Source organism: Passer domesticus, chromosome 31 (assembly GCF_036417665.1).
Source record: "Passer domesticus isolate bPasDom1 chromosome 31, bPasDom1.hap1, whole genome shotgun sequence".
Classification (NCBI taxonomy): Eukaryota; Metazoa; Chordata; class Aves; order Passeriformes; family Passeridae; genus Passer; species Passer domesticus.
In genome coordinates this window covers 2763332-2788003 of record NC_087504.1, presented here as the reverse complement: position 1 = coordinate 2788003, position 24672 = coordinate 2763332, and the positions used below count along the sequence as shown (strand labels likewise).

Here is a 24672-nt window from a genome sequence, read left to right as displayed (position 1 = left end):
CAGGACCCCAGACCCCCCAGACACCCACTGACCCCAAACCCCACTGACCCAGACCCAAGTGACTCCAGACCCACTGACCCCAGACCCCAGAGACCCCGGACCCCACTAACCCAGGACCCCACTGACCCCAGACCCCACTGACCCCAAACCCTACTGACCCCAGACACCCAGACCCCAGACCCCACTGACCCCAAACCCTACTGACCCCAGACCCCCAGTGACCCCAGACCCCAGAGACCCCTGACCCCAGACCCCACTGACCCCAGTGACCCCAGACCCCACTGACCCAGGACCCCAGACCCCACTGACCCCAGACCCCCAGTGACCCCAGACCCCACTGACCCCAGACCCCACTGACCCCAGACCCCAGAGACCCCAGACCGCAGAGACCCCAGACCCCCAGTAACCCCAGACCCCAGAGACCCCACTGACCCCACTGACCCCAGACCCCCAGTGACCCCAGACCCCAGAGACCCCAGACCCCACTGACCCCAGACCCCCAGTGACCTCAGACCCCAGAGACCCCAGACCCCACTGACCCCAGACCCCACTGACCCCAGACCCCAGAGACCACAGACCCCACTGACCCCAGACCCCAGAGACCGCAGGCCCCAGAGACCCCAGACCCCACTGACCCCAGACCCCACTGACCCCAGACTCCAGAGACCACAGACCCCAGTGACCCCAGACCCCCAGTGACCCCAGACCCCAGAGACCCCAGAACCCCACTGACCCCAGACCCCAGAGACCGCAGGCCCCAGAGACCCCAGACCCCACTGACCCCAGACCCCAGAGACCTCAGGCCCCAGAGACCCCAGACCCCAGTGACCCCAGACCCCAGTGACCCAGGACCCCAGACCCCAGAGACCCCAGACCCCCAGTGACCCCAGACCCCAGACCCCACTGACCCCAGACCCCAGTGACCCCAAACCCCAGATACCCAGAGACCCCAGACCCCAGACCCCACTGACCCCAAATCCCCACTGACTCCAGACTCCAGTAACCCCAAACCCTAGACCCCACTGACCCCAGACCCCACTGACCCCCCGGTGCAGCGCGGTCCGGCCCCTCTTGTCGGCGGCGTCGGCCGTGGAGCCCTTGTCCAGCAGGAGATGGACACAGTCCACGTGGCCGTTCATGATGGCCAGCATCAGAGGGGTCCTGGGGGAAAGGGATGGAGATCATGGAGACCACCAGGAAACTGGGGGGAAAGGGATGGAGATCATGGAGACCACCAAGAAACTGGGGGGGAAGGGATGGAGATCATGGAGACCACCAGGAAACTGGGGGAAAGGGATGGAGAACTCATGGAGACCACCAGGAAACTGGAGGGGTTGGGATGGAGAATGCATTGGAGACCACCAGGAAACTGGGGGGAAGGGATGGAGAACTCATGGAGACCACCAAGAAATGGGAGGGGATGGAGATCATGGAGACCACCAAGAAATGGGAGGGGATGGAGAACTCATGGAGACCACCAAGGAATTGGAGAAGTTGGGATGGAGAATTCATGGAGACCACCAAGAAACTGGGGGGAAAGGGATGGAGATCATGGAGACCACCAGGAAACTGGGGGGAAAGGGATGGAGAACTCATGGAGACCACCAAGGAATTGGAGGAGTTGGGATGGAGAATTCATGGAAACTACCAAGAAACTGGAGGGGATGGAGAATTCATGGAGACCACCAAGAAACTGGGGGAAAGGGATGGAGATCATGGAGACCACCAAGAAATTGGAAGAGTTGGAATGGCGAATTCATGGAGACCACCAAGAATTCATGGAGACCGCCAAGAAATTGGAAGAGTTGGAATGGCGAATTCATGGAGACCACCAAGAATTCATGGAGACCGCCAAGAAACTGGAGGGGAAAGGGATGGAGAATTCATGGAAACCACGGTGGTGAAGGACACAGGAATGGTGGTGAGGGACAATCAGGAATGGTGGAGAGGGACAATCGGGAATGGTGCTGAAGGACAATCAGGAATGGTGCTGAAGGACACTCAGAAATGGTGTGAAGGACACTTAGAATGGTGGTGGCACCTCTGGATAAGATATTTAAGCAGGAAAGAACGGAAGGTTCTTGTGCAGAGGACGTGGGATGGACTGAGCACAGCTCCCACTCCTCAGGAAGGAGCTGGGAAGGGTCAGGAGAAGCTCCTTGGGAACCATTTTCCCTCCCATGATCCCGCCGTGATTTTATCACTAATAAACCCAATTAACGAATATCCCAAATTCCAGCTGCGCTGCAGCTGCCGAGGGATCTCTCCTGGTCCTCATCCCAAGCTGGGACCTTGCAGCAGGTGCCCCCGGCTGGCCCGGTGGCTCTGGTGGCCGCGGGTGGCACTCACTGGCCGTGGATGTCCATGACGTCGGTGATGTCCGCCCGCTCGCCGCTGTCGATCAGGAGGTGCAGGGAATCCGTGTTCCCGTTGGCAGCTGGGCACGGGAACGAACCGGGAAAGGAGGGGGAGAGGGACAGGGAAATGGGAGGGGGAAAAGGGAGGGGGAAAAGGGACAGGGAAATGGGAGGGGGAAAATGGACAGGGAAATGGGACAGGGAAATGGGACAGGGAAATGGGACAGGGAAATGGGAGGAGGGAAATGGGAGGGGGAAAATGGGAGGGGGAAAATGGAGGAGGAAAAGGGAGGAGGATAAGGGACAGGGAAATGGGAGGAGGAAAAAGGGAGAAGGAAAACGGGAGCAGGAAAGGGGAGGAGGAAATGAGGGAGGAGGAAAAGGGAGGAGGAAAATGGGAGGAGGAAAAGGGAGGAGGAAAAGACGGAGGAGGAAAAGGGGAGGAGGAAAAGGGATGAGGAAAATGGAGGAGGAAAATGGGAGGAGGAAAAGGGACAGGGAAATGGGAGGAGGAGGAAAAGGGAGGAGATGGAAAAGGGAGGAGGAAATGAGGGGGGAGGAAAATGGGAGGAGGAAAATGGGAGGAGGAAGAGAGGGAGGAGGAAATGGGAGGTGGAAAATGGGAGGAGGAAAAGGGAGAGGGAAATGGGAGGAGGAAAAGGGAGAAGGAAAATGGGAGGAGGAAAATGGAGGAGGAAAATGGGAGGTGGAAAATGGAGGAGGAAAAGGGAGGAGGAAAAGGGAGGAGGAAAATGGGAGGTGGAAAATGGAGGAGGAAAAGGGACAGGGAAATGGGAGGTGGAAAATGGGAGGGGGAAAAAGGGAGAAGGAAAAGGGATGAGGAAAAGCAAGGAGGAAAATGGGAGGAGGAAAAGGGACAGGGAAAAGGTAGGAGGAAATGAGGGATGAGGAAAAGGGATGAGGAAAAGCGAGGAGGAAAAGGGAGGAGAAAAAGGGAGGAGGAAGAGAGGGAGGAGGAAAAGGAGGAAGGAATGAGGGATGAGGAAAAGGAGGAGGAAAAGGGAGGAGAAAAAGGGAGGAAGAAAATGGGAGGTGGAAAAGGGAGGAGAAAAAGGGAGGAGGAAATGGGAGGGGGAAAATGGGAGGTGGAAAAGAGACAGGGAAATGGGAGGGGGAAAATGGGAGGAGGGAAATGGGAGAAGGAAAAGGGACAGAGAAAAGGGAGGAGGAAAAGGGGAGGAGGAAATGAGGGAGGGGGAAAATGGGAGGAGGAAAAGGGAGAAGGAAAATGGGACAGGGAAATGGGAGGAGAAAATGAGGGAGGAGGAAAAGGGATGAGGAAAAGGGAGGAGGAAAATGGGAGGAGGAAAAGGGACAGGGAAATGGGAGGTGGAAATGAGGGGGGAGGAAAATGGGAGGAGGAAAAGGGAGGAGGAAATGAGGGATGAGAAAAAGGGAGGAGGAAAAGGGAGGGGGAAAATGGAGGAGGAAAAGGGAGGAGGAAAAGGGAGGAGGAAAAGGGAGGAGGACAAAAGGGAGAAGGAAAAGACGGAGGAGGAAAAGGGATGAGGAAAATGGAGGAGGAAAATGGGAGGAGGAGGAAAAGGGAGGAGATGGAAAAGGGAGGAGGAAATGAGGGGGGAGGAAAATGGGAGGAGGAAAAAGGGAGAAGGAAATGAGGGGGGAGGAAAATGGGAGGAGGAAAAAGGGAGAAGGAAAAGACGGAGGAGGAAAAGGGGAGGAGGAAAAGGGAGGAGGAAATGAGGGAGGAGGAAATGGGAGGAGGAAGAGAGGGAGAAGGAAATGGGAGGTGGAAAATGGGAGGAGGAAAAGAGACAGGGAAATGGGAGGAGGAAAATGGGAGGTGGAAAAGGGGAGGAGGAAATGGGAGAAGGAAAAGGGACAGGGAAATGGGACAGGGAAATGGGAGGAGGAAAATGGGGGGGAGGAAAAGGGAGGAGGAAAAGGGAGAAGGAAAATGGGAGGAGGAAATGAGGGACGGGGAAAACAGAGATGAGAAGAACAGGGATGAGAAAAGACGGATGAGGAGAAGACAAAGGAGAAAAGAGGGAGGAGGAAAAATGGGATGAGAAAAAATGGGATGAGGAAGAGAAATGGGATGAGGAAAAGAGAAAACAAGGTAAAGAGAGAGGAGGAAAAGAGGGATGAGAAAAAAGGGATGAGGAAAAATGGGACAAAGAAAAGAGAGATGAGCAAAGGGGGATGAGGAAGAGCGACAAGGAAAAAGGGATGACAAGTCAGAAACCCCCAAATCCTCAGGAAGGGGCTGAACCCTTCCTGAGGGGTTTTGGGTTCTGTAGGGCCCCATCCTCATCCCTTCCAGGACCTTGAGGAGCCCCAGAACACCCCCAGAACCCTCCAAGGACATTCCAGAACCCTTCCAGAACCCCTCAGGAACCCTCCCAGGACATTCCAGAACCTTACACAACCCTCCCAAGTCACTTTGGGAACCCTCCCAGGACCTTCAGGAGCCCTAGAACCCCTCAGGAACCCTCCCAGAACAACCCCAGCACCCTCCCAGGACACAAAACACCCCCAGAACACCCCCAGAACCCTCCCAAGACCCAGAACACCCCAAGAAGTCTCCCAGAACATTCCAGAACCCTTCCAGAACCCCTCAGGAACCCTCCCAGGACCTTCAGGAGCCCAGAACACCACCAGAACCCTCCAAGGACCTTCCCAGAACCCTCCCAGGACACCAAACACCCCCAGAACCCTCCCAGAACCCCTCAGGAATCCTCTCAGAACCCAAAACACCCCCAGAACCCTCCCAGAACATTCCAGAACCTCTCAGGAACCCTCCCAGGACGCCAAACACCCCAAGAACTCTCCCAGAACATTCCAGAACCCCTCAGGAACCCCTCAGGAACCTTCCCAGGACCTGGAACACCCCAAGAACCCTCCCAGAACCCCTCAGGAACCCTCCCAGGACACCCCCAGAACCCTCCCAGAACCCCAAACACCCCCAGAACCCTCCCAGAACATTCCAGAACCCCTCAGGAACCCTCCCAGAACCCAAAACACCCCCAGAACCCTCCCTGAACATTCCAGAACCCCTCCAGAACCCCTCAGGAACCCTCCCAGAACATTCCAGAACCCCTCAGGAACCCCGCCAGGTGCCACCTGCAGCGTGGAGAGGCGTCCACTTCCTCTTCCTCTCCTTGACCAGGGCGGAGGCGCCGTGGCTGGTGAGCACCTGCACGCACTCGCTGGCGCCGCGCTCCGTGGCCAGGTAGAGCGCGGTGCGGCCCTTGTGGTCCCGCACGTCCAGGTTCACCAGCGTCTCAGCCAGAGCCTTCAGGGCTTCACAGTGACCATTGTAGGCCTGGGGACGGGGCACACGCACGTGGAAGTGTCCCTCAGGTACTTACAAATGTCCCTTGGGCACCCAAAGTGTCCCTCAGGTACCCAAAATGTCCTTCAGGAACTCAAAGTGTCCTTCAGTTAACCAAAACTGTCCCTTGGGTACCCAAAATGTCCTTCAAGTACTCAAAATGTCCCTCAGGAACTCAAAGTGTCCCTCAGGAACTCAAAGTGTCCCTCAGGTACCCAAAATGTCCTTCAGGCACCCAAAGTGTCCCTCAGGTACCCAAAATGTCCCTCAGGAACTCAAAGTGTCCTTCAGGAACTCAAAGTGTCCCTCAGGTACCCAGAAATGTCCTTCAAGTACTCAAAGTGTCCTTCAGCTAACCAAAACTGTTCCTCAGGTACCCAAAATGTCCTTCAAGTACTCAAAATGTCCCTCAGGAACTCAAAGTGTCCTTCAGGAACTCAAAGTGTCCCTCAGGTACCCAAAATGTCCTTCAGGTACCCAAGATGTCCCTCAGGTACCCAAGATGTCCTTCAGGAACTCAAAGTGTCCCTCAGGTACCCAAGATGTCCTTCAGGAACTCAAAGTGTCCCTCAGGTACCCAAAATGTCCTTCAGGTGTCCAAAGTGTCCCTCAGGTACCCAAAATGTCCCTCAGGCATCCAAAATATCCCTCAGGAACTCAAAGTGTCCCTCAAGTACCCAAAATATCCCTCAGGAACTCAAAGTGTCCCTCAGGCATCCAAAATGTCCCTCAGGAACTCAAAGTGTCCCTCAGGAACTCAAAGTGTCCCTCAGGAACTCAAAGTGTCCCTCAGGCATCCAAAATGTCCCTCAGGAACTCAAAGTGTCCCTCAGGAACTCAAAGTGTCCCTCAGGTGCCCAAAATGTCCCGCAGGAACTCAAAGTGTCCCTCAGGTACCCAAAATGTCCCTCAGGAACTCAAAGTGTCCCTCAGGTGCCCAAAATGTCCCTCAGGAACTCAAAGTGTCCCTCAGGTGCCCAGAGTGTCCCTCAGGCATCCAAAATGTCCTTCAGGAACTCAAAGTGTCCCTCGGGTACCCAAAGTGTCCCTCAGGTGCCCAAAATGTCCCTTGGGTACCCAAAGTTTCCCTCAGGTGTCCAAAGTGTCCCTCAGGTAACCAGTAAAGTCCCTCAGGCACCCCAAGTGTCCCTCCCAGAAATATCTCCCCCAGAACCCTTCCAGGACCCGCAGGAGCCCAGAACCCCTCAGGAACCCTCCAGGAACCCTTCCAGGACCCGCAGGAGCCCAGAACCCCTCAGGAACCCCTCAGGAACCCTTCCAGGACCTGCAGGAGCCCAGAACCCCTCAGGAACCCCTCAGGAACCCCTCAGGAACCCTTCCAGGACCTGCAGGAGCCCAGAACCCCTCAGGAACCTTCCAGAACCCTTCCAGGACCCGCAGGCACTCACAGCTAAGTGCAAAGGGCTGACTGGAACGGTGCTTTCCACGTCCTCCAGGCAGTTAAAGGACATTTCCAGGAGCTGCAGGGACAAAACCCCAAATGCAAACTGACCCCGGAGCTCCCCACAGCCACCCCGAGAGGCAGAAGGGGCAAAAATCCCAAAAATTCTGACCCCAAAACTCCAAAAACTCTGACTCCAAAACACCCAAAACCCCAAAAACTCCAACCCCAAAATACCCAAAACTTCAAAAACTCTGACCCCAAAACACCCAAAACTCCAAAAAACTCCAACCCCAAAATACCCAAAACCCCAAAAACTCTGACCCCAAAACTCCAAAAACTCCGACCCCAAAACTCCAAAAACTCCGACCCCAAAACACCCAAAACCCCAAAAACTCTGACCCCAAAAACCTTAAAAACTCCAAAAATCCCGACCCCAAAACAAATCCCAGTTAGGATTTTCCCTCTTTCCTGGGGGATTTTTTTCCTCTTTCCCAGGGAGATTTTCCCCATTTCCCGGGAGTGTTTTCCTCCATTTCTGGGGCTGATTTCTCTCATTTCCTGAAGCTGATTTCCCCGATTTCCTGGAGCTGATTTCCCCCATTTCCTGGGGGTGATTTTCCCTATTTCCTAGTGGATTTTCCCCATTTCCTGGGACTGATTTCCCCCTTTCCTGGAGCCGATTTCCCCCATTTCCTGGAGCTGTTTTCCCCCTTTCCTGGGGCTGCTTTCCCCCATTTCCTGGGGCTGATTTCCCCCTATTTCCTAGTATATTATCCCCATTCCTGGGGCTGATTTCCTCTCTTTCTGGGGCTGATTTCCCCCATTTCCTGGGGCTGATTTCCTCTCTTTCTGGAGCCGATTTCCCCCATTCCCGGGGCTGTTTTCCCCCATTTCTAGGGCTGATTTCCCCCATTTCCTGGGGCTGATTTTCCCCATTTCTGGGGCTGATTTCCCCCATTTCTGGGGCTGTTTTCCCCTATTTCCTGGGGCTGATTTCCCCCCTTCCCTGGGGCTGCTTTCCCCCATTTCTGGGGGTCTTTTCCCCCATTTCTGGGGCCGATTTCCCCCATTTCCTGGCAGTGATTTTCCCTCTTTTCCTAGTGGATTTTTCCCATTTCCTGGGGGTGATTTCCTCCATTTCCTGGCAGTGTTTCTCCCCTTTCTGGGGCTGATTTCCCCCATTTTTGGGGGTGTTTTCCCCCATTTCCTGGGGCTGATTTCCCCCATTTCTGGGGCTGATTTCCCCCATTTTTGGGGGTGTTTTCCCCCATTTCCTGGGGCTGATTTCCCCCATTTCCTGGGGCTGATTTCCTCTCTTTCTGGGGCTGATTTCCCCCATTTCCTGGGGCTGATTTCCTCTCTTTCTGGGGCTGATTTCCCCCATTTCCTGGGGCTGATTTTCCCCATTTCTGGGGCTGATTTCCCCCATTTCTGGGCCTGATTTCCCCCATTTCCTGGCAGTGTTTTCCCCCTTCCCTAGGGGTGTTTTCCCCCTTTCCTGGGGCTGCTTTCCCCCATTTCCTGGGAGTGTTTTCTCCCATTTCCTGGAGGTGATTTTCCCCATTCCTGGGGCTGATTTCCCCCATTTCTGGGCCTGATTTCTCCCATTTCCTGGGGGTGTTTTCCCCCATTTCCGGGGGTATTTTCCCCCATTTCTGGGGTAGATTTCCCCCATTTCCTGGCAGTGATTTTCCCTCTTTTCCTAGTGGATTTTCCCCATTTCCTGGGGGTGTTTTCCCCATTTTCTGGGGGTCTTTCCCCTCTCCCTGAAGCTGATTTCCCCCATTTCTGGGCCTGATTTCCCCCATTTCCTGGCAGTGTTTTCCCCCTTCCCTAGGGGTCTTTTCCCCCATTTCTGGGGGTCTTTTCCCCCATTTCTGGGGCTGATTTCCCCCTTCTCTCCAGAGCCCCCACCAGCTCGAGGTTCTGCCGGTTGCCGTAGGCGGCCGCGTAGTGGACGGCGGTGTAGCCCTGCTTGTCCCGCAGGGAGGGGTCAGCACCGTTGTCCAGCAGGAATTCCAGACAGCTGAAATGGAAAAAAGGACAAAAAAGAAAAGAAAAAGGTGAAAAAGCTGCAGGGAAAAGCCCAAAATCCCACAGCGGGGGCTGGGAGGGAGGGGGGCGGGTTTGGTTTGGGGTGGGAGCAGGGGTTCCTCTCCCCGAGGCTCTGCAGGGAGGAGTTCCCAGCAGATTCCCAGTAAAATCCCAGTAAAATCCCCACTAAATTCCCAGTAAAGTCCCAGTAAAATCCCCACTAAATTCCCAGTAAAATCCCAGTAAAATCCCCACTAAATTCCCAGTAAAATCCCAGTAAAATCCCCACTAAATTTCCAGTAAAATCCCAGTAAAATCCCCAGTAAGTTCCCAGTAAAATCCCCAGTAAGTTCCCAGTAAAATCCCAGTAAAATCCCCAGTAAGTTCCCAGTAAAATCCCAGTAAAATCCCCAGTAAGTTCCCAGTAAATTCCCAGTAAAATCCCAGTAAAATTGCTATCAAATTCCCAGTAATATTCCCAGTACATTTTAGCAGATTCCCAGCAGGTTCCCAGTAAATTCCCAGCAAAATTCCAGTAAAATCCCAGTAAAATCCCCACTAAATTCCCAGTAAAATCCCAGTAAAATTGCTATCAAATTCCCAGTAATATTCCCAGTACATTTTAGCAAATTCCCAGCAGGTTCCCAGTAAATTCCCAGCAAAATTCCAGTAAAATCCCAACAAATTCCCAGTACATTCCCATCAAATTTCCCAGTAAATTCCCAGAAAATTCCCATCAAATTCCCATTACATTCCCAGTAATATTCTCAGAAAATTCCCAGCAAATCCCCAGTAAATTCCCAGTTAATTACCAGTCCGTTCCCAGTTAAATCCTAGTTAGTTCCCAGTCCATTCCCAGTTAAATCCCAGTCCCTCCCAGTCCATCCCAGTCCCCCCCAGTCCCTCCCAGTCCCTCCCAGTCCATCCCAGCCCCATCCCAGTCCCCCCCAGTTCAATCCCAGTCCCTCCCAGTCTCCCCCAGTCCATCCCAGTCCCCCCCAGTCCATCCCAGTCCCATCCCAGTCCCATCCCAGTCCCATCCCAGTCCCATCCCAGTCCCTCCCAGTCCCCCCCAGTCCCTCCCAGTCCCTCTCAGTCCCCCCCAGTCCATCCCAGTCCCATCCCAGTCCCTCCCAGTCCCCCCCAGTCCCCCCCAGTCCCATCCCAGTCCCTCCCAGTCCATCCCAGTCCCAGCACTCACAAGAACGCCTCCTTCAGCCTCGACTCCTTCAGGGGCTCCTCCTCGCTGGGTCCTGAGTGAGCCTCGGCCCTGGCAGGGCACGGGGACAGTGACCACGGTGCCACCCCTGTGCCACCTGTGCCACCCCCAGTGCCACCCTGGGTCAGTGACAGTGACCACAGTGCCACCCCTGTGCCACCAGTGCCACCCTGGGTCAGTGACAGTGACCATGGTGCCACCCCCGTGCCACCTGTGCCACCTGTGCCACCCTGGGTTGGTGACAGTGACCACGGTGCCACCCCTGTGCCACCTGTGCCACCCCCAGTGCCACCCTGGGTCGGTGACAGTGACCACGGTGCCACACAGTGCCACCCCCAGTGCCACCAGTGCCACCTGGGGCTTGTGACAATGCCTGTGGTGCCCCTAGGGTGCCCCCCCAGTGCCATTAATGTCACCTGAGGCTGGTGACAGTGCCCCTAGGTGCCACATCAGGCTGGTGCCAGTGCCCCCAGGTGCCATGTCAGGCTGGTGACAATGCCCCCAGTGCCACTTCAGGCTGGTGCCAGTGCCCCCAGAGCCCCCAGGGGCGGGTGCCAGTGCCCCCCCAGTGCCACCTCAGGCTGGTGACAGTGCCCATAGTGCCCCTGGGTGCCTCCACAGTGCCATGTCGGGTTGGTGACAGTGCCCTGCCAGTCCCCCAGGTGCCACATCAGGCTGGTGCCAGTGCCCCCGGGGCAGGTGCCATTGCCCCCAGGTGCCCCCAGGGCCCGGTGCCCATGCCCGTGCCCAGTGCCCGGTGCCCGGTACCCCCAGTGCCCAGTGCCCCCAGGTGCCCCCAGTGCCCGGTGCCCATGCCCGGTGCCCATGCCCATTGCCCAGTGCCCATGCCCAGTGCCCGGTGCCCGGTGCCAGTGCCTGGTGCCAGTGCCCCCAGTGCCCTGTGCTGGTGCCCGCTGCCCCATGCCCAGTGCCCCCAGTGCCCCCAGTGCCCATGCCCAGTGCCCATTGCCCGGTGCCCGGTACCCCCAGTGCCCATGCCCAGTGCCCATTGCCCGGTGCCCGGTACCCCCAGTGCCCATTGCCCGGTGCCTGGTGCCCATGCCCATGCCCGGTGCCCGGTGCCCGGTGTCCATGCCCTGTGCCCATGCCGGTGCCCATGCCCAGTGCCCTGTGCCCATGCCCACTGTTCAGTGCCCGGTGCCCATGCCCATGCCCATGCCCGTGCCCGGTGGCAGTGCCGGCGCGGCTCACCGTCGGTAGGTGTCGGAGGCAGCAGCGTAGTGCAGCGCCGTGCAGCCTTTGCCGTCGGCCTCGTTGACGGCGGCGCCGGCCGTCACCAGCGTCACCGTGCACTGGTAGCTGCCGTTGGCCGCCGCGTAGTGCAGGGGGGTCCTGGGGACAGGGGGACACGGGGGACAGGGACAGGGACAGGGACAGGGACAGGGTCAGGGGTCAGGGGCACGCCCGGAGCCGCGGGGCCTGCAAGGACCTGCCGGAGCTCAGAACATCCTGAGAACCCTTCCAGGACCCTCCTAGGACACTTTGGGAACCTTCCAGGACCTGCAGGAGCTCAGAACATTCTGGAAACCCTTCCAGGACCTGCGGGAGCTCAGAACATTCTGGAAACTCTTCCAGGACCCTCCCAGCACACTTTGGGAACCTTCCAGGACCTGCAGGAGCTCAGAACATTCTGGAAACCCTTCCAGGACCTGCGGGAGCTCAGAACATCCTGAGAACCCTTCCAGGACCTGCGGGAGCTCAAAACATCCTGAGAACCCTTCCAGGACCTGCCGGAGCTCAGAACATCCTGAGAACCCTTCCAGGACCCAGCAGAACCTTCCCAGAACACTTTGGGAACCTTCCAGGACCTGCAGGAGCTCAGAACATTCTGGAAACCCTTCCAGGACCTGCAGGAGCTCAGAACATCCTGAGAACCCTTCCAGGAGCTCAGAACATCCTGAGAACCCTTCCAGGACCCTCCCAGCACACTTTGGGAACCTTCCAGGACCTGCAGGAGCTCAGAACATCCTGAGAATCCTTCCAGGACCTGCAGGAGCTCAGAACATCCTGAGAATCCCTTCCGGGACCCTCCCAGGACACTTTGGGAACCCTTCCAGGACCTGAAGGAGCTCAGAACATTCTGGAAACCCCTCCAGGACCTGCGGGAGCTCAGAACATCCTGAGAACCCTTCCAGGAGCTCAGAACATCCTGAGAATCCCTTCCGGGACCTGCGGGAGCTCAGAACATTATGGAAATCCTTCCAGGACCCTCCCAGGACACTTTGGGAACCAGGAGCCCAGAACACCCCAAGAACCCTTCCAGGACCCTTCCAAGATCCTGGAGGACACTTTAGGACCCTTCCAGGACCCTGCCAGGACACTTTTAGGACCCTTCCAGGACCTGCCGGGGTTTGGAGCCCCCATCCCGGGGCTGTCCCAGGCACTGGTGTCCCTCAGGAACCCAGAAATGTCCCCAACCCCAGGCTGGGATTTGGGGACACCAGGAGGGGACATCCCAGGTGGCCCCGGGTGGCCTCGGGGACACCGGGATGTCCCAGTCCAGGTGGCCCCAGGTGACCCCAATCTGGGATTTGGGGACACCAGGAGGGGACATCCCAGGTGGCCCTGGGGACAGGGGGATGTCCCCACCCCGGTGGCCCAGGGGACAGGGGGATGTCCCCACCCCGGTGGCCCAGGGGACACTGGGATGTCCCCACCCCGGTGGCCCTGGTGGCCCTGGTGTCCCTCACCTCCCGAACTTGTCCCTCCTCCGCAGGTCGGCGCCGCTGCTCAGCAGCAGGTTCAGACATTCAACGTTCCTGCAGGGACAGGGACACAGCGATGGCACCGGGCCACCCAGAGTGCCACCATGGCACCCAGGGTGCCACCACGGCACCCAGAGTGTCACCCAGGCCACCCAGAGTGCCACCACGGCACCCAGAGTGTCACCACGGCACCTAGGGTGTCACCCAGGCCACCCAGAGTGTCCCCATGTCACCCAGAGTGCCACCAGGCCACCCAGGGTGTCACCAGGCCACCCAGAGTGCCACCATGGCACCCAGAGTGCCACCATGGCACCCAGAGTGTCAGCAGGTCACCCAGAGTGCCACCATGGCACCCAGTGTGTCACCACGGCACCCAGAGTGTCACCACGGCACCCAGAGTGTCCCTCAGGAACCCAAAAATGTCCCCGTGCCACCCAGAGTGTCCCTGAGGCACCCAGAGTGTCCCCATGCTACCCAGAATGTCCCCATGTCATTCAGAGTGTCCCCATGGCACCCAGAGTGTCCCCATGGCACCCAGAGTGTCACCAGGCCATCCAGAGTGTCACCACAGCACCCAGAGTGTCACCATGCCACCCAAAGTGCGCTTCAGTCACTCAGGAATGTCCCCGTGTCCCCAGGTGTGTCCCCAGGTGTCCCCAGGCTGTCCCCGTGTCCCCAGGTGTCCTCAGGTGTGTCCCCATGTCCCCAGGTGTGTCCCCATGTCCCCAGGTGTCCCCACCCTCCGGAAGCAGCAGCGTGCAGACAGGTCCTGCCCAGGTTGTCGGGGCTGTCCCCATGTCCCCAGGTGCTATCCCCGAGTGTGTCCCCATGTCCCCAGGTGTGTCCCCAGGTGTGTCCCCAGGCTGTCCCCACGTCCCCAGGTGTGTCCCCAGGTGTGTCCCCAGGTGTGTCCCCAGGTGTGTCCCCAGGTGTGTCCCCAGGTGTCCCCACCCTCCGGAAGCAGCAGCGTGCAGACAGGTCCTGCCCAGGTTGTCGGGGGTGTTCCCGTGTCCCCAGGCTGTCCCCAGGCTGTCCCTGGGCTATCCCCAGGTGTGTCCCCAGGCTATCCCCACGTCCCCAGGTGTGTCCCCACGTCCCCAGGTGCTATCCCCAGGCTGTCCCCATGTCCCCATGTCCCCAGGTGTCCCCGTGTCCCCACCCTCCGGAAGCAGCAGCGTGCAGACAGGTCCTGCCCAGGTTGTCGGGGCTGTTCCCATGTCCCCAGGTGCTATCCCCGGGTGTGTCCCCATGTCCCCAGGTGTGTCCCCATGTCCCCAGGTGTGTCCCCATGTCCCCAGGTGTCCCCAGGTGTCCCCAGGTGTCCCCACCCTCCGGAAGCAGCAGCGTGCAGACAGGTCCTGCCCAGGTTGTCGGGGGTGTTGATGTCGAAGCCGGCGCTCAGCACGTGCTCGTTGCTCAGCGAGGACACGATGCTGTACAACTGCCCTGGGGTGCCACGGGGACAGCGGCGTCACCGCCGTGCCCGGGCGGGGCTGGCACGGGCACGGGGACGGGCACGGGCACGGGGACAGGGCAGGGTCACCTGAGGAAAGCAGCTTGCGACAACAGTCGGAGAAGCCGAAGAGCACGGCCAAGTGCAGGGGGAACATGTCGTGGATGCCGCGCCTGAGGGACACGGTTTGGGGTCAGGAACGGCAGTTCTGGGGTTAAAACCTCCTCAAATATTTTCATTTTGGGATTTAAAACCTCCTCAAGTAACCTCCTCAAATTTTTTTCATTTTGGGATTAAAATCCTCCTCGATTTTTTTAAATTTTAGCATTAAAAACCTCGTCGAATTTTTTCATTTTGGGATTAAAAAACTCCTTGATTTTTAAAAATTTTAGTATTAAAAACCTCGTCAAATCTTTTCATTTTGGGATAAAAACCTCCTCAAATCTTCTCATTTTGGGATTAAAAACCTCCTCAAATCTTCTCATTTTGGGATTAAAAACCTCCTCAATTTTTTTCATTTTGGGATTAAAACTTCCTATTTTTTTTTAAATTTTGGGATTAAAAACATCAGATTTTTTCATTTTAGGATTAAAAACTCCTCAAATATTTTCATTTTGGGATTTAAAACCTCCTCAAATAACCTCCTCAATTTTTTCATTTAGGCATTAAAAACTCCTCAATTTTTTTCATTTTGGGATTAAAAACCTCCTCAAATATTTTCATTTTGGGATTTAAAACCTCCTCAAGTACCTCCTCAAATGTTTTCATTTTGGGATTAAAACTTCGTAATTTTTTAAAAATTTTGGGGTTAAAAACTTCCTCAATTTTTTTTCATTTTGGGATTAAAAAACTCCTTGATTTTTAAAAATTTTAGTATTAAAAACCTCCTCAAATCTTTTCATTTTGGGATTTAAAACCTCCTCAAAGAACCTCCTCAATTTTTTCATTTAGGGATTAAAAACTCCTCAATTTTTTTCATTTTGGGATTAAAAACTTCCTCAAATATTTTCATTTTGGGATTTAAAACCTCTTCAAATTTTTTTCATTTTAGGGTTTAAAACCTTCTCAAATCTTTTAATTTTGGGATAAAAACCTCCTCAATTTTTTTCATTTTGGGAGCTCAGAACACCCTAGAAACCCTTCCAGGACCCTCCCAGAACCCCAAAAGTGTCCAGAACATTGGGAAACCCTTCCAGGACCTTTTGGAAACCTTTCCATGACCCAGAACATTCTGGAATCCTTCCTAGAACACACCTAGAACCCTTCCAGGACCCAGAAAGAGCCCAGAACATTCTGGAAACCCTTCCAGGACCCTCCCAGAACACCCCAGGACACTTTGAGAACCCTTCTAGGACCCAGAAAGAGCCCAGAACATTCTGGAAACCCTTCCAGGACCCTCCCAGAACACTTTGAGAACCCTTCCAGGACCCAGAACATTCTGGAAACCCTTCCAGGACCCTCCCAGAACACCCCTTGAACCCCTCCAGGACCCAGAAAGAGCCCAGAAACCCTTCCAGGACCCTTCCAGGACATTTTGGGAACCCTTCCAGGACCCAGAGCATTCTGGAATCCTTCCTAGAACACACCTAGAACCCTTCCAGGACCCAGAAAGAGCCCCGAACATTCTGGAAACCCTTCCAGGACCCTCCCAGGACATTTTGGGAACCCTTCCAGGAGCTCAGAACATTCTAGAAACTCTTCCAGGACCCAGAACATTCTGGAATCCCTCCCAGAACACCCCTAGAACCCTTCCAGGACCCAGCTGGAGCCCAGAACACCCCGGAAACCCTTCCAGGACCCCCCCCAGAACACTTTGAGAACCCTTCCAGGACCCAGAATATTCTGGAAACCCTTCCAGGACCCTCCCAGAACACCCCTTGAACCTTTCCAGGACATTTTAGGAACCCTTCCAGGAGCTCAGAACATTCTAGAAACTCTTCCAGGACCCAGAACATTCTGGAATCCCTCCCAGAACACCCCTAGAACCCTTCCAGGACCCAGAAAGAGCCCAGAACACCCCGGAAACCCTCCCAGGACCCTCCCAGAACACTTTGAGAACCCTTCCAGGACCCAGAACATTCTGGAATCCCTCCCAGAACACCCCTAGAACCCTTCCAGGACCCAGAAAGAGCCCAGAACATTCTGGAAACCCTTCCAGGACCCTCCCAGAACACCCTTAGAACCCTTCTAGGACCAGAAAGAGCCCAGAACATTCTGGAATCCCTCCCAGAACACCCCTAGAACCCTTCCAGGACCCAGCTGGAGCCCAGAACACCCTGGAAACCCTTCCAGGACCCTCCCAGGACCCCCCAGAACACTCCAGGACACTTTGAGAACCCTTCCAGGACCCAGAACATTCTGGAATCCCTCCCAGAACACCCCTTGAACCCTCCCAGGACCCTCCCAGGACCCCCGAAGGTTCTGGAAGGGCAGCGGCCTCACCTGGCAGTGTCAGCACCATTGGTCATTAACGTACTAATTAGCAGCTCGTGGCCGTATCTAGCCGCGACGTGCAGGGGGGTGTTGCCGTACTTGTCAGCGCAGTCGATCTCGCTGCCTGCGGGGACAGCGCGGCTCGGCTCGGCTCCGGAACCTTCCGGGAGCAAATCCCGCAATTCCAAACCCGGAGACAAAACCCCAGGATTCCCAAACCCGGAGACAAAATCCTGGGATTCCCATCCCGGAGACAAAATCCTGGGATTCCCATCCCGGAGACAAAACCCCGGAATTCCCATCCCAGAGACAAAATCCTGGGATTCCCATCCCGGAGACAAAAACCCCGGAATTCCAAACCCAGAGCAAAAATCCTGGAATTCCCATCCCGGAGCCAAAATCCTGGGATTTCCAAAGCCAGGGAGGGATCCAGGATCTGAAATCCTGGAATTCCCACCCCAGAGCCAAAAATCCCGGAATTCCCACCCCAGAGCCAAAATCCTGGGATTTCCAAACCTGGGGATGGATCTGGGCTCTAAAATCCTGCAATTCCCACCCCAGAGACAAAACCCCGGAATTCCAAACCCAGAGCAAAAATCCTGGAATTCCCATCCCGGAGACAAAATCCCCGGAATTCCCATCCCAGAGACAAAATCCTGGGATTCCCAAACCCGGAGACAAAACCCCGGAATTCCAAACCCAGAGCAAAAATCCTGGAATTCCCATCCTGGAGACAAAATCCTGGGATTCCCACCCCAGAGACAAAAACCCCGGAGTTCCCATCCCGGAGACAAAATCCTGGAATTCCCATCCCGGAGACAAAATCCTGGGATTCCCACCCCAGAGACAAAATCCTGGGATTCCCAAACCCGGAGACAAAACCCCGGAATTCCAAACCCAGAGCAAAAATCCTGGAATTCCCATCCCGGAGACAAAATCCTGGAATTCCCATCCCGGAGACAAAATTCTGGGATTCCCACCCCAGAGACAAAATCCTGGAATTCCCAAACCCGGAGACAAAACCCCGGGATTCCCATCCCGGAGACAAAATCCCCGGAATTCCCATCCCAGAGACAAAATCCTGGGATTCCCACCCCAGAGCCAAAATCCTGGAATTCCCAAACCCGGAGATGGATCCGGGGTCTGAAATCCTGGGATTCCCACCCCAGAGACAAAATCCCGAGATTCCCAAACCCGGAGCCAAAAACCCCGGAATTCCCATCCCAGAGCCAAAATCCTGCAATTCCCACCCCAGAGACAAAACCCTGGAATTCCAAACCCAGAGCAAAAATCCTGGAATTCCCAAACCCAGAGCAAAAATCCTGGAATTCCCAAACCCGGAGACAAAATCCTGGAATTCCCATCCCAGAGACAAAATCCTGGGATTCCCACCCCAGAGACAAAACCCCAGAATTCCAAACCCAGAGCAAAAATCCTGGAATTCCCATCCCGGAGACAAAATCCCCGGAATTCCCATCCCGGAGACAAAAACCCCGGAATTCCAAACCCAGAGACAAAATCCTGGGATTCCCAAACCCGGAGACAAAACCCCGGAATTCCCACCCCGGAGACAAAATCCTGGGATTCCCATCCCAGAGACAAAATCCCCGGAATTCCAAACCCAGAGCAAAAATCCTGGAATTCCCATCCCGGAGACAAAATCCTGGGATTCCAAACCCAGAGACAAAATCCTGGGATTCCCCAACCCGGAGATGGATCCGGGCTCCAGAATTCTGGAATTTCCAAGCCAGGGATGGCTCTGGGCTCTAAAATCCCAGAATTCCCATCACGGGCTCTGAAATCCCAGAATTCCCATCCCAGAGCCAAAATCCTGGGATTCCCAAACCCGGGGATGGATCCGGGCTCCAGAATTCTGGAATTTCCAAGCCAGGGATGGCTCTGGGCTCTAAAATCCCAGAATTCCCATCACGGGCTCTGAAATCCCAGAATTCCCATCCCAGAGCCAAAATCCTGGGATTCCCAAACCCGGAGATGGATCCGGGCTCTGAAATCCTGGAATTTCCACCCAGAGAAGGTTCCAGGCTCTAAAATCCTGGGATTTCCATCCCAGAGCCAAAATCCTGGGATTTCCAAACCCAGGGATGGCTCTGGGCTCTAAAATCCTGGAATTCCCACCCCAGAGCCAAAATCATGGAATTTTCAAACTCAGGAATGGATCCAGGCTCCAAAATTCTGGAACTCCCACCCCAGAGCCAAAATCCTGGGATTTCCAAACTCGGGGATGGATCCGGGCTCCAAAATTCTCAAATGTCCATCCCAGAGAAGGTTCCAGGCTCTGAAATCCTGGAATTCCCACCCCAGAGCCAAAATCCTGGAATTCCCAAACCCGGGGATGGATCCGAGCTCTGAAATTCTGGATTTTCCACCCCAGAGAAGGTTTCAGGCTCCAAAATCCCCAAATTTCCATCCCAGGGACAGCCCCAGATCCAAAATCCTGGAATTCTGGAGGACACAACAGGAATTTTGGGAAAAATATTGGAGGATCTGGTGGGACTGGCAGGAATTTTGGGATGAATATTGGAATATTGGAGAATCTGATGGGAATATTGGGGAAAATATTGGAATATTGAAGAATCTGATGGGAATTTTGGGAAAATATTGGAATTTTGGAGATTTCTGAGAGGAATACTGGGGAAAATATTGGAATATTGGAGGAACTAATGGAAATATTGAGAAAATATTGGAATATTGAAAGATCTGGTGGGAATGTTGGACAAAATATTGGAATATTGAAAGATCTGATGGGAATATTGGGGAAAACATTGGAATATTGAAAGATCTGATGGGAATATTGAGAAAAATACTGGAATATTGGAGATTTCTGAGAGGAATATTAGGGAAAATATTGGAATATTTGAGAATCTGACAGGAATATTGGGAAAAATATTGGAATATTGGAGAATCTGATGGGAATATTGGGAAAACATTGGAATATTGAAGGATCTGATGGGAATATTGGGAAAAACATTGGAATTTTGAAAGACCTGATGGGAATATTGATAAAAATATTAAAATATTGGAGATTTCTGAGAGGAATATTGGGGAAAATATTGGAATATTTGAGAATCTGACAGGAATATTGGGAAAAATATTGGAATATTGGAGAATCTGATGGGAATATTGGGAAAAACATTGGAATTTTGAAAGACCTGATGGAAATATTGAGAAAAATATTGAAATATTGGAGATTTCTGAGAGGAATATTGGGGAAAATATTGGAATATTTGAGAATCTGACGGGAATATTTGGAAAAAACATTGGAATATTGGAGAATCTGATGGGAATATTGGGAAAAACATTGGAATTTTGAAAGATCTGATGAGAATATTGAGAAAAATATTGGAATATTGAAAGATCTGATGGGAATATTGAGAAAAATATTGGAATATTGAAAGATCTGATGAGAATATTGAGAAAAATATTGGAATATTGAAAGATCTGATGAGAATATTGAGAAAAATATTGGAATATTGAAAGACCTGATGAGAATATTGCAATTTTGTGACACGAATATTGGGAAAAACACCACAAGATCCCCCTGGGGAGTTTGGGTGCCGACTTGGGGGGGGTCTGAGCCCCCTCCCCGAGCCCCCCGGAGGTGCTGGGAGCTGCAGGAGGATTTGGGATGCAGCAGGGATGGGGATGCACCGACCGTTCTGGATGAGGATCTGCGAGCGCGTGAACCGTCCGTGGATCGCCGCCATGTGCAGGGGGCTCTTCCCTTCCTTGCTCTGCGGGGACCCCCAGGAGGGGCTCAGCCACAGCCCAAAATCAACCCAAAAACCCAAAACCACCCCAAAAATCCCAAAACCATACCCACGAGGGGCTCAGCCACAGCCCAAACCCACCCCAAAGACCCCAAACCACCCCAAAAATCCCAAAACCACCCCAAAAATCCCAAAACCACCCCAAAAACCCAAAACCACCCCCACGAGGGGCTCAGACACACCCCAAAATAAACCCAAAAACCCAAAACCACCCCAAAAACCCAAAACCACCCCCAGGAGGGGCTCAGCCACAGCCCAAACCCACCAAAAATCCCAAAACCTCCCCAAAAACCTGAAACCACCCCCAAAAACAGAACATTGCCTCCAGGAGGGGCTCAGCCACAGCCCAAACCCACCAGAAATCCCTAAACCACCCCAAAAAAACTGAAACCACCCCCAAAAACAGAACATTGCCTCCAGGAGGGGCTCAGCCACAGCCCAAAATCAACCCAAAAACCCAAAACCACCCCAAAAACCTGAAACCGCCCCAAAAAACCACAACAATGCCCCCAGGAGGGGCTCAGCCACAGCCCAACGCCTTCCCCATCCATCCAACCCTAAAATCTTGCTAATCCCTGACCTGGAGCCACACCCCAACACCCCCTGACCACAAATCCCAAGGATCCCTCATCCATAACCACCCCCCAACCCCAACCCCACCCCAAACCCTGATGTCCCTCACTTGTAACCACACCCCAACACCCCCTGACCCCAAATCCCAAGGATCCCTCACCCGTAACCACCCCCCAACCCAAACCCAACCCCAAACCCCAACGTCCCTCACTCGTAACCACCCCCTAACCCCAAACCCCAATGTCCCTCACCTGGAACCACACCCCAAGACCCCCTAACCCCAAATCCCAAGGGTCTCATACCAGGAATGACAACCCAACACCATCCCTGACCCCAAACCCCGACGTCCCTCACCCGTAACCACCCCCCAACTCAACCCCAACCCCAAATCCTGATGTCCCTCACCCTTAACCACATCCCACCCCAACCCCAACCCCAAACCCTGATGTACCTCACCCGTAACCACACCCCAACCCAAACCCCAACCCCAAACCCGAGGAGCCCCACTTGGAACCACACCCCAACACCTTCCCCATCCCTCCAACCCCAAAATCTTGAGACTCCCTCACCTGCAATCACACCCCAAGACCCCCTAACCCCAAAATCCCAATGTCCCTCACCCGTAACCACCCCCTAACCCCAATGTCCCTCACCTGGAACCACACCCCAACCCAACCCCACCCCAAACCCCTTGGTGCCCACCTGTAACCACACCCCAACCCAACCCCAACCCCAAACCCTGATGTCCCTCACCTGTAACCACACCCCAAGACCCCCTAACCCCAAATCCCAAGGCTCCCACACCTGGAACCACACTCCAACTCCAACCCAACCCCAACCCCAAATCCCAATGTTCCTCACCCATAACCACCCCCCAACCCCAACCCAACCCCAAACCCCTATGTTCCTCACCTGTAACCACATCCAACCCAAACCCCAACCCCAAATCCCAACGTCCCTCACCTGCAACCACCCCCCACCACCTTCCCTGACCCCAAATCCCAATGTCCCTCACCTGTAACCACCCCCCAACCCCAACCCAAGCCCAAACCCCGACGTCCCTCACCTGGAACCACACCCCAAGACCCCCTAACCCCAAACCCCAACGACCCCATACCTGTAACCACACCCCAACTCAAACCCTGATGTTCCTCACCCATAACCACCCCCCAACCCAAACCCAACCCCAAACCCCAATGTCCCTCACCTGTAACCACACCCCAAGACCCCCTAACCCCAAACCCCAAGGATCCCTCACCCGTAACCACCCCCCAACCCAAACCCCAACCCCAAACCCCGATGTCCCTCACCCGTAACCATCACCCAACCCCACCCCAAACCCCGATGCCCCTCACCCATAACCACACCCCAAGACCCCCTAATCCCAAACCCCAACAACCCCATACCTGTAACCACACCCCAACTCAAACCCTGATGTTCCTCACCCATAACCACCCCCCAACCCCAACCCCACCCCAAACCCCAATGTCCCTCTCCCGTAACCACCCCACAACCCCAACCCCACCCCAAATCCCTGGTGCCCACCTGGAAGTTGACGTCGGCGCCGTTGTTGACCAGGATCTCCAGGCACAGGGCGCCGTTGGTGGAGACGGCGGCGAAGTGCAGGGGGGTGAAGCCCTTCTCGTTGGGCTGGTTGACGTTGGCGCCCACGTTGACCAGCTCGTTGGCCACCGCGTCCTGCCCCATGTAGCACGCGATGTGCAGCGCCGTGTTCCCGAAGGAGTTGGGCTCGTCGATCTGCGGGGCGCGCGGGGATCGGGGGGTCAGCGGGGTGTGTGGGGGCTGTGGGGGATGTGGGATCTGTGGGGGATGTGGGGGCTTTGGGATCTATTGGATCTGTGGGGGCTGTGGGGTTTGTGGGGCTGTGGGGTCTGTGGGGGCTGTGGGATCCATTTGATCTGTGGGGTCTGTGGGGGATATGGGGGATGTGGGGGTAGTGGGGTCTGTGGGGGTTGTGGGGCTTGTGGGGTCTGTGGGATCCATTGGATCTATGGGGTTTGTGGGGTTTGTAGGGGCTGTGGGACTTTTGGGGGCTGTGGGGTTTGTGGGATCCATTTGATCTGTGGGGTCTATAGGGTTTGTAGGGTTTATAGGGTCTGTGGGGGCTGTGGGGGCTGTGGGGTTTGTGGGGCCTGCAGGATCCATGGAGTCTGTGGGGGCCATGGGATCCACAGGATCTGTGGGGTCCATGGCAACTGTGGAGTCTGTGGGATCCATGGAATCTGGGGAGTTTGTGGGGCCGATGGGATCTGTGGGGTCCATGGGGTTTGGGGGTTCCAGATAGGAAAAGGTGGATGAGGAGAACCCAAAGCTTCTGTCACCACCCAGGGGGAAGGAATTTGGTTCCTTGAGCTTTGTGAGGAACAAAACCCACAGGATTTGGGATCTAGGAGGGGAAAAGGCAGCTGAGAACCACCCAGAGCTCCCTTCACTGCTCAGGGTGACGGAATTTGGACGTACAGAAATGAACTCCAGAGGATTTGAGAGTTGGCATTTTGAGAACCACCAAGGTTCCTGCCACCACCCAAAGCTCCTGCCACCACCCAAAGCTCCTGCCACCACCCAAAGCTTCTGCCACCACCCAAAGCTTCTGCCACCTCTCCACCTCTCGAGCTGCTGTCCCCACAGGGGGATCTGAGGTTTCCCAGCCCGCCCTGGGCAGGTCCCTGGGGGTCTCACCTCCACCTCCAGCCTGAGGAGGTGACACACAACCTTGACTTTGAGACCCACTGAGGTTCCTGCCACCACCCAAAGTCCTGCCACCACCCAAAGCTCCTGCCACCACCCAAAGCTCCTGCCACCACCCAAAGTCCTGCCACCACCTCTCCAGCTGCTGTCCCCAGGTTTCCCAGCCCCAGCCCCCCTGGGCAGGTCCCTGGGGGTCTCACCTCCACCCCCAGCCTGAGCAGGTGACGCACGACCTCGATCTGGCCGCTGGCGGCCGCCGTGTGCAGCAGCGTGTAACCCTTCCTGTCCTTGCACATGACATCGGCCCCGCGGGCCACCAGCAGCTTCAGCACCTCCAGGTGACCTGCGGGGACAGCCGTGACAGCACCGGGACACCGGGGACAACGGGGACACCGGGGACAACGGGGACAACGGGGACAACGGGGACAATGGGGACAACGGGGACAATGGGGACAACGGGGACAATGGGGAGGTGGGGAAAAACAGGAGAGATGGGGGACACTGGGGAGGTGGGGGACACTGGGGGGAGATGGGGGACATTGGGGGGAGATGGGGGACATTGGGGACATGGGGGACATCAGGGAGGTGGGGGACACTGGGGAGATGGGGGACATTGGGGGGAGATGGGGGACATCAGGGAGGTGGGGGACACTGGGGAG

At 55.3% G+C, this 24672-nt stretch overlaps 1 protein-coding gene across 1 annotated transcript in view; it reads right to left on the bottom strand.

Moving 5' to 3' along the window:
* ANKRD52 (ankyrin repeat domain 52) overlaps window positions 1-24672 on the bottom strand; it is a 58746-nt gene that overhangs the window by 22406 nt on the left and 11668 nt on the right. Inside the window, exons 7-20 of the mRNA XM_064401217.1 lie at window positions 24214-24356; window positions 22850-23062; window positions 20617-20695; window positions 16953-17067; window positions 14601-14683; window positions 14386-14503; window positions 13043-13111; window positions 11544-11684; window positions 10314-10382; window positions 8993-9104; window positions 7083-7154; window positions 5463-5664; window positions 2350-2437; window positions 1044-1161 (exon numbers count right to left, since the gene is read on the bottom strand). Of these exons, the coding sequence (XP_064257287.1) occupies window positions 1044-1161; window positions 2350-2437; window positions 5463-5664; window positions 7083-7154; window positions 8993-9104; window positions 10314-10382; window positions 11544-11684; window positions 13043-13111; window positions 14386-14503; window positions 14601-14683; window positions 16953-17067; window positions 20617-20695; window positions 22850-23062; window positions 24214-24356 (1622 nt within the window). The remainder of the gene's footprint in view (window positions 1-1043; window positions 1162-2349; window positions 2438-5462; window positions 5665-7082; window positions 7155-8992; window positions 9105-10313; window positions 10383-11543; window positions 11685-13042; window positions 13112-14385; window positions 14504-14600; window positions 14684-16952; window positions 17068-20616; window positions 20696-22849; window positions 23063-24213; window positions 24357-24672) is intronic.